The sequence below is a fragment of the Cornus florida genome, unplaced genomic scaffold (genome assembly GCF_030987335.1).
Source record: "Cornus florida cultivar Cherokee Brave unplaced genomic scaffold, ASM3098733v1 CherokeeBrave_3.0.0_Hap2_Chr02, whole genome shotgun sequence".
NCBI classification, from domain to species: domain Eukaryota; kingdom Viridiplantae; phylum Streptophyta; class Magnoliopsida; order Cornales; family Cornaceae; genus Cornus; species Cornus florida.
In genome coordinates this window covers 50,126,426-50,135,885 of record NW_026775572.1, presented here as the reverse complement: position 1 = coordinate 50,135,885, position 9,460 = coordinate 50,126,426, and the positions used below count along the sequence as shown (strand labels likewise).

The window sequence follows — 9,460 nt, the reverse complement described above, 5'->3', positions numbered from 1 at the left end:
CTAAGATTTTGCAAAACCCTGTTTGTGTGTGTGTGTGTGAGAGAGAGAGAGACAGAGAGAGAGAGAGAGAGAGAGAGAGCTAGTTTTGGTCAATCATTTATGCAGGAAAAAAATTGGATGGAAGGGGGAGGGAAATGATGGATGAGACATCCTAGGTAAGAGATTGTGTAATTCATTCTTTTTATTTATTTGGTTGGATAGAAGAAAAGAAAATAATGATTATTTAATGTACTCCAATGTATTGCTGAATGATCATTTAAATATACGAATTAATGTTGATAAATTGAAATCTTATCTATTGGGTTATAGTTAAAAAAAAATTAAAAAAAAAAAAAAAAAACAATATTAGACTATTTTAGGAAAATTTATAATTCGCGGATGTAATCCGATCCGTTATTCCATGGATAGGTGACGGATTCAGATTTTCCCAAACTGTTGGGAGTGGATCGGATTAGGATAGATGTCTAATCTGATCCGTGGCCACCCTAGTTTAACGATCCATTTTCAGTTACCGTGTCATCTTATTCAACTTTACCACTTGCAAATTTAGTTATAAAAGAAATTTTAACATAAAGTATAACAAGATGCTGAAGTTGGACCCCAAGATTGAGGTATGCAAAGTCGAGAAGAGAGAAATTTTAACATGAAGTTGAAATGATGAAAGGAAAAGAGAATTACAAAACCATGGCGTGTTTTAATACAAAATATAATATATTTTTTTAATGCTCCATTTGGTTGTTGAGAAAATGAGGGAAAGGAAAAGAAAAATAAAGCATTGAAAAGCTTTCATTTCCCAAACCAGAAAATAAATAATAATAATAATAATAACTATAATGGTTTCCTACATTTTCTCAGCAACCAAATGAACCATAGTGATACTACTCTCTGAACTGAGAAAATGGAAAAGAAAAGAAGATCCCAAGTCCTATATTAAAATGTTTCTGCTGCTGTTAAGTCACAAAACATGAAGCCCTTTATGATGTGTTGCAATGTCTCCAAAAACAAAGGCAAGTTGATCTCAAAATCTTGTCGCTTCTGTTTGTGTGTGAAACAAGTTATAGACATGTCTCTACGTACCCAACAAAAAGTGAAGAAAAGTTTTTAACTTTTGATCATTCATGCATTTGCATTATGTAAAATTGAGGGAGGAGACAATTAATCAACTATTGGTAATCAAGTCTAACTTTTCTAAGTGATATAGCAAAACAAATATGTGAATTCTTAATGAATTAAAGTACTATGTAGATATAGATATTATCTGTTTTGTATACATAAATTTGGTGTTTGAAAATATAGGAACAAAAATGAGCAACAAAACTTTCAGGCGATTCTATTACAATCAAAATCTTCCTAAATCTCCTTGAAAAGTTAGTGTAAGGGCTTTGAAAGCTTGATCTTAGACCTGTGGTTGAATGTTGTTTGAGTTTTTCAAAGTTGAAGAAGACTTAAATAGATTTCCCAACGAGGAAGGGTTGTTGGACTTGATCTCAAACGGTGAATTGAAGTCCTTTGATGAAGAACGGCATAGATGTGACACTCTTGTTGTTCTTTATTTTTAAAAACTCTGTGACACTCTTGTTGTTCTTTATTTTTAGAAACTTCAGCGTTTTTGTTGAGTCGGAGATTACGCTCTTCGTACTCACAATTTTTAAAATACGTCTAAAGCATTAAAGAGTGTGCACAGCTAAGACTATCAACAGGCTTGTGGTCTAGCGGGACAAGGTTCCTACTTTCCAAATTTTACCATCCAAAAAGATTTGTGATTTTGAAACATGTAGTCACTTTTATTAAGGTGTTATTTGTTTCTACCCTAAAAATTTTACCATCGGATTCTTTAACAAAACAATTTGAGGATGCAACAAAATTGAAATATGTAGTTCGCAATATTGAAGAATTCTCTTAAACACCCATTGAACCGGTAAGAATAACAATAAATAAATAAATAACTTGGAAGAATATATAATAATATATATCACTATTCAAGAATAGATGTATCTGTTCAAAATACTTGAAAGAACGGTGATTTTTAGCAATTGGTTTTATACAATCTTTCACTCTTCTCACTTTTTATATTACAAATTTACAATATATCTAACAGAATTTCCATAATATTTCCCATATATATGTATATATTGTTATACACACAGTTTTCCTTCTGTGTTGATACCTCTTATCAGGTTTCAAGTAAATTTGGCCATGTTATTTAGTCCAGAATTGATTTAGAGGGTCTCTTAGTCTGGATCATGGCAAGTTCATTTTAATCATAAAATAATAATAATAATAATAAAAAGCCTCATGAACAAACATGCTCTGTTATTTTACTTTCCAGTCCTCCTTTAATTGATTACATTCGCATTTGCAATCTAGAATTTTTTTTCTCCACCTGATCGCCTATGGGTTGACTCCATAATGGTTCAAGAAAAAGCTGTCAACCTGATAATATATAATTATATGTGTATGTGTATATATATATATATATATCAGAATATAATCTGACCATCATCAAGGAGAAAGCACAGCATTCCAAAAAGGTAATATTTACATTAATTAATTAATTAATTAATTAATTTTTTTTTTAAAGATTAAGCTTTTCAATTTTTTGCAATATATGATTCCTTCTATTTCAAAATTTATAAATCACAATTTGCAAAACAGACATTCATTTTAAAACAAAGATAGTACCGTATCACGATAACGCGTATAGTTTTTCTTTTTCTGATGAGTCCCCAGTGATGCTATGAAAAGATTTGATTCCTGTAATGTTAAAAGTAAGAGCTGTTTTAAGAAGCACAAATGCAATCAGATGCTGCATTAAATAATAGAGAATATATTAATTGTTTGTCATTCCACTTTAAGATTTAGTCATGTGTTCTTGGCCACTGCAGTCTGTAGCCTTTTGTTTAATGAATTTGTACAAACGTAAACAGCCCACATCTTTGACTGTACAAGAGCAATCTTAATCATCCAATAAATAAGTTTTATATAAGGGCTAGTTAAATCCACGAGCCTCTCGAAATTTGAAGAAAGGTCCATATATATAAATAAGTTTCATAAGGGCTAATCCAATCTACGGGCTCTCTGTCTATTGCAGATGTCGTTTTCATGCTCAGCTCACATTCTTTCTTGCATTTTTTGCACGCTCTTGCTCTTGATCCTTCTATGTGATTTAAATTTTGCTGCTTTCGCGTTTCAGCTCCCACTCCCACACTCGTTCTGTGTAACTCATATCTTAACACTCCAATAAATAAGTTTCATATAAGGACTAGTCCAATCTACTACGAGTTTGATAAAAGTCCGATGTGTGCAACCTGAACACAAAAAGGGATTAAGGTATAATTTTAAAAAATTTGGTCACTTGATATTGCAAAAAAACCAATAATAATAAGGCACTCAAAGGGGTTGAAGTTTCATACTATTATTTTTCTCTGTTGTGTCTGTAAATTGTTTCAACAAACAGTTCCTGTTCCTCTCCACATTAGTAAACCACAAATTTTGTACCAAACATGTTCTTAAAGTTTAATCTCTTGTTCATGAACATATACAAATAGCATCGATTTTATTTCCTTTCATTGTCCCTATGATCTCCAACAACTACAATTTATTAATATATTTTTCTTTAAACTAGTCCAAATCATTTACTGTGTTTTGTACTATAGGGGAAGAATGTGGAGTAAAAAACTTTAAAACCAAACAATAAAACCCCACTTACAAGACTGCCCAAAAGTAAAGATGTTCATATTAGAAATCAGAATGTTTAAAAAGCCTAAAGACAACCAAGCCCTAAAAATGTTGGCCCCACAAGGCACAATCTATGAAAAAGGCAGTGTTTCAGTGTCCCTTTGCTTCTACTATGTTAAAAGCTGTCTAAATATGGAAAATATAGGACACCCATCCTTTGATATTTAGGGTTGCCTGACCCACAGACAGAGTCATAAGAAGTTAACAGTCCCTTCATTTTATATCCAATGGTTGTAGACTTGTAGTCCCGCACATGAGTCATGTTCAAACATGAAAATAGTCCATTAACCTAATATTTGAACCCAAGATCCCAAACACCTCACATGGGCTTTACATGGACTGACATGAATCGGGGATGTGTTTTACACATTTGAATCATGGAATATTTTCAAATATGGAGTAAACTATGAACCAGATTCACAAGAGTCAAAGATCTTCACTAAGATCACTTTCTTTTAAGTTAATTCTAATATTTGCTCAAATCCCAACTATAATTATAAAATAATAACAATAATAATAATAATAATAATAATAACAATTTATGTGTCTTTTACTTGTCTTGTAGATATGATTTAAGGTTTCACAATGGAATAGGTGAGTTTGGTGGCTGTATTTGCCTGTGAATTACACATTTGTTCAACACTGCATGCATCTTGATATTTATACTCCTTCTCCGTCTCAAATTAAAAGTCCTCCGTCTCAAATTAAAAGTCCTCTTTTGTGAGTTACAGTTTCTAAATGGGACTTTTAATTTGAACGGAGAGAATATATTATATTATCGACAATTGTGGTGTCAGACCTCTTAGAACATCACATAATTTACCACCGAACACATGTAGTCCCCCGTCTCAATGCATTGATTTGAAATTAGAAAAATGATAAGGAGACAATTCTTTTGAGACGGGGAATAATTAGAAATAGGTTTTAATGATATCTTCTAAGTCAATTACTGAGCCACTATCCTGATTTGCATGTTCTCTCTCTCTTTGTTTTTAACGAAGAGATTGAGAGTTCGAGTTGTGCTAAAGATGCATTCGTGGGAATGAAAAAAAAAAAAAAACAAAAAAACAAAAAAAAATAGATAGATAGATATGTTCCACATCACTTCCCACACACTCCAGTAGGAACCATTAACAAAGCTTTGATCATTAATAGTGCTTATTAAATATGTTAATTTATAGAAGAAGCATCTTTAGAAAATGCAGACGTCTCTTTAAGTTTATTGAAGTTGCATTGGAGTTTGAAGCTTTTACAACAAAAAAGTTGTGCCTACTGTTTTAATATACCCATAGAGAGATAGTGGGTGCTTCAGATGCCTTAACACTTAAGTTCTGGCAAGTGTTTTTATTTATTTATTTATTTTTTATTATTGGCAAACACAAGGGACTCCAACACAAACACCCTCATCTGGGAATTTGGATTCCCGTTTGGGGAATTGGATGCTCTACTAACTAGGTCTAATGAGTGGCCGCTTGTTCATTTATAGGCAAGCGTCCATCGTTACACTTAATATCAGAACCAGACCCATTTTTTAATCCGGTGTCACGCCAAGCGCCCGGTCCGGAGGCGTTCAAGTCTGCTCCCCGGGTAGGCAGGGTGGCCTATTTGCCCAAAAGCTATTTTTGGATAAATGGACAAGCTCCCACCCGTTACAGTTGTTATTAGAACCATACTCAATCCTTAATTCAGTGTCACGTCACAGTCTGAATGTGTCCGAGTCTGCTCCCCAGATGGGTAGGGTGGCCCGACCGCAACGAGGGCGTTGCACGAGTTCGGGTGAGAAAGAATGTTACAAGTACATCGGATCCAAATGAAAATTGAAAGATGTATAAATGGGTGGATATGTAATATAACCTACTTAAACTTTTGGGTAAATAGGCAAGCTCCCACCAGTTACACTAGGCCACTAAAGAATTCTGCAAGTTAAAATAGTTCAAGATAAAGTGAATCAAATGGGTGAATTAACCACCAAACATTTTTGGTTGGTAATTGTTTCTCCTACTACTATTTCTTAAATTGTTGAACTGAATGAGAGACTTTATATGTCATAATAATACAATTTAAAGATCCTGCTGATAGAAAATTTGCATGAGACTTGGAGTACAAAAAGCTAAGTTTTTTGGTGTATAAGATTGGATCAAGATCCCCTCCTGTCCGATTTTAGCTCCTGTTTTGTTCAGTGCGCTTAAATCGACAAAGGTAATATTTTTAGATCAATAACACAACACTAGTAAAACTTGTTTGAACTTTCGAAAAAGAAAAAACATAATTTTAAATCAGCAATGCTACAACTTTAAATTGACAATACAACAATTACGTAAATGTGTTAAATTTTTAATTTAATAATGTTACAGTGTTGCATCGTTGTTGTATATGTGACGAAACGTGTTGCCCGATTTAATTTAATAGTGCACAGAATGACACTAATCGAATCCAACGGGATGAGGGATAGGAGAGGATCAAAGACATATATAATAAAGGTTAGATCACTCTAAGATACCAGCCAGTTAAAAAGATAAGAAAGATTATGATTCTGCACAATCTGATTTTAGCTTTTTCTTTTCGAAAGATATCAATCTGACCAAGCATTTAACATAATTAATGTCATTCTTTCCAGAAGTAAAGGAAAAATCAGATCCTGCACAGTTTTATAGACCTAAAAGATATCTTCATAAATGTAGTAGAATAGATCTATTTGAACTTTTTCACACCATCCAAACAAGTAACATGTTTTTTGAAGTTGTCTCAAAGATTCACCGGAAAGAAATAATGGTCAGTTTGGTTGAATAAAAAATAAAAAAATTAAATTTGTTAGAAGGGTGTTTTCTGAAAACTTCTGTATGAATATAATGTCAAAAAGAAAAAAAGAAAAAAAAGAACATAATTAATGTTAAAATTTAGCTTTTTTCTATTTTCTAATAAAAAAAAAGGCCCATGTTTCTCAATTTATAATGCAAGCTTCTGAGTGTGTTTAAAGCTTCTTTTATGTATCCTTTAAGGGCATTGTCTCAACTTAAAAATAAGAATATATTAAAAAATAGTTGAAAGAAATCTCAGAAAGCAAATTAAATGTAATATAAAACAAATAGCACTAGCTAACCTCATTTTTTATTGAAAAAATATTTATCAGGTAGATGAAAACGAAGGTGAAAATGACTCTTTGGGTTATATAGCATGAACATATATCAATTTATCAATGGAGTGTGTTCATAGAGTGATCTTTTATTAACCTTAACCAAAGAAACACACGAAAAAGGCCAAACTTAAACGCTTATAGTGCAAAATTAAATCTAAAATTCATTCGGTTTTCAGGTTAGAGGGTGAATCAAAATCTGAAGGATCACTCTACGAATAGGTAAGTTCTCGTTGATTTCGCCAAAGTTACTGAATGAGTAAGTCACCGATTCATAAAAACGGATTACGTAATATATTTTATTTACTGAGTTACTAAAAACATAGAGATTTTGTTGAACCGTGTACTTGGAAATCCAACCGGTAGAACCACCTAAATTGAAAATTATTTGTAGAAAGAGGCACGAGGATATACCTAAGAAAAATATTCTCCCCAAGTCTAAACCTTGACCTATAGATACCGTCCATGTCGCCGAGCAAACCTCCAAGATCATGACCACCACGTGGCGATCTCGCCAGCATCTAAGGAAAGTTGCCTATGCACATTGGTTGGATATACAAAATAAATGTGTGCGTATATATATCATAGTATATAATTAATGTAACTGTTATGGTCCATTGTAATGCACTTTGAATGTCAACATGATTTAAATTGGTAGCATATGGTTAGTTGGGGAGGGATGGAGGGACGGCATACTTGAGTGAGACCCATTCTACCTTTTCTGTGGGGGGTGGTTGGTGGGTACTGCTTGGAAAGAGACTGCTACTACTTAGTTCACTACATTCTTCATTCTTCTACCTCCTTATCTATCTCCTCCTCTTCTTCTTTTAGAGAGAGAAAGTGTTTAGAGAGAGAGAGATGGGGAATTGCCAGGCTGTGGATGCTGCAGCACTAGTGATACAACATCCGAGTGGGAAGACACAGAGGATGTATTGGCCGGTGACTGCTACAGAGGTGATGAAAATGAACCCGGGTCACTATGTTTCTCTCATAATTCCGTTGGACATTTCTGGCGAAGAGAATTCGGATGATAAGACGGTGCGTTACACTCGTGTGAAGCTTCTCCGGCCAAGCGACACTCTTGCTCTTGGCCGAGCCTATCGGCTCATCACCTCTCAAGGTTGGTCTCTTTCTATCTTTTTTCATCTAAAGATGTAATTACGTGTAACTACAGTTTTTATGGAAGCCATGTGTTTTCTGGTTCTAAAGTGGGTTGTTTTCTATGGTTATAGAGGTTATGAAGGTGTTACGAGCAAAGAAGTACGCGAAAATGAAGAACCGGCCTGAATTGGCTGAGAAGTTGCAGATGAATATGGAGAAGCAGAGTTCGAATCGTGAGGCAGAAGCAAGAGGGTCTGAATTGGAGAAGACCAGTCAGGTAACTCCCCTGCAAAGAAGCCATTACCAATCTGGATTTTTCTATATGTTTTAGTATGCAGGCGCACGCGCACACACATACACACACATACGAACACACATAATATCAATAATAAGAATAGTTCAAAATTTGATGAATTTATTCTATATGAGGAAGTCTATAAAATTGTGACAAATATGTTGGTGATATAGCTAATTTAAGCAGAACATGAAAACATTTAGCAAGAGAGCATTTACCACTTAAAAAATGCACAAACAATTCGATTTTCAGAGGGATGATTCATATAAGCAAATCGTTTCAATTTATTCAAAGCACTGTTTCTGTTAATTGACACCTTCACACAGCCTCATAAAGTTGAAAAATTAAGATGGATAGTAACAAGAGTGAGAGAGCAAGGGAATTTGTCAAGGTTTTCTTTAGTAATAGAATAGAGTAACAGAAATTAGTCACAGAAGGTTCCGTTTTTTCAAGATTATCTGTTCATTCTCATATGTGAATACTTATAAATCATACCAAATATTTCAGGCAACGAGACACGAAAGACGCCGGCAAAGATCAGGATCAACAAATTTTGCTGCAGCAAGGTCAAAATCATGGCGTCCCTCCTTACAGAGCATCTCCGAGGCTGCAAGCTAACGTGCTTCTGTGTGTAACGTCCGCAACAACTCATGAAATGTATAGTGAATACCCATTTAGAGATGCACGTTCATGATGGACTTCCAGACCTGGAAAACAGAGATACAGTAAATTCATGGAAGTTGCCACCAAGATTTCAAACCATCATCGACCACAACTTGAGTATTTGAACCACTTCTAATAAGACAATTTCTGTATAGCTAAGGAAACAGCAATGGATAATCCGGCAATGTTTTCGTGACAAATATTACATTGCCAATCTATGTGTAACTTCCAAGTCTTTCCCCGTGTTTTCATTGTCGATGAGCAGAAGATTAAACAGTAAATACAACTTGTAAAATATAGAATGTATGAAAGAGTTGGAGACAATCACTTGGGTGGTTTTGAGTTCCAAACTTCCCAGTCCTGATCGACATAATTTTGAGCCCATAACAGGGACGCTCTTGCAGCCAAAGGCGCTCCAGGGAGTTTCTTCTCCTTGAGTGCAACCAACATATCAGTGAAAGGCTCCACCAATAATGTCCCGGGTCCTCCATATTCCTTGTGCAAGAATTCACTAAATATCTGAGGTCCAC

The 9,460-nt window shown here is 34.3% G+C and overlaps 1 protein-coding gene across 1 annotated transcript; it reads left to right on the top strand.

The window, feature by feature from the left end:
• The first annotated feature begins 7,657 nt into the window (after positions 1 to 7,657).
• LOC132294943 (uncharacterized) lies at positions 7,658 to 9,254 on the top strand. Its single transcript, XM_059792992.1, has 3 exons — positions 7,658 to 7,991; positions 8,104 to 8,249; positions 8,775 to 9,254. Exons 1-3 carry the CDS (start codon positions 7,730 to 7,732, stop codon positions 8,883 to 8,885), a joined length of 519 nt encoding a protein of 172 aa, XP_059648975.1. The 5' UTR covers positions 7,658 to 7,729; the 3' UTR covers positions 8,886 to 9,254.
• The last annotated feature ends 206 nt before the right edge of the window (positions 9,255 to 9,460 follow it).

Coding starts and splice junctions, on each gene's coding strand:
- LOC132294943 (XM_059792992.1), top strand. CDS start 7,730: ATGGGGAATTGCCAGGCTGTGGATGCTGCAGCACTAGTGATACAACAT. Junction 7,992..8,103: donor TCGGCTCATCACCTCTCAAG/GTTGGTCTCTTT, acceptor CTATGGTTATAG/AGGTTATGAAGGTGTTACGA. Junction 8,250..8,774: donor AATTGGAGAAGACCAGTCAG/GTAACTCCCCTG, acceptor CAAATATTTCAG/GCAACGAGACACGAAAGACG.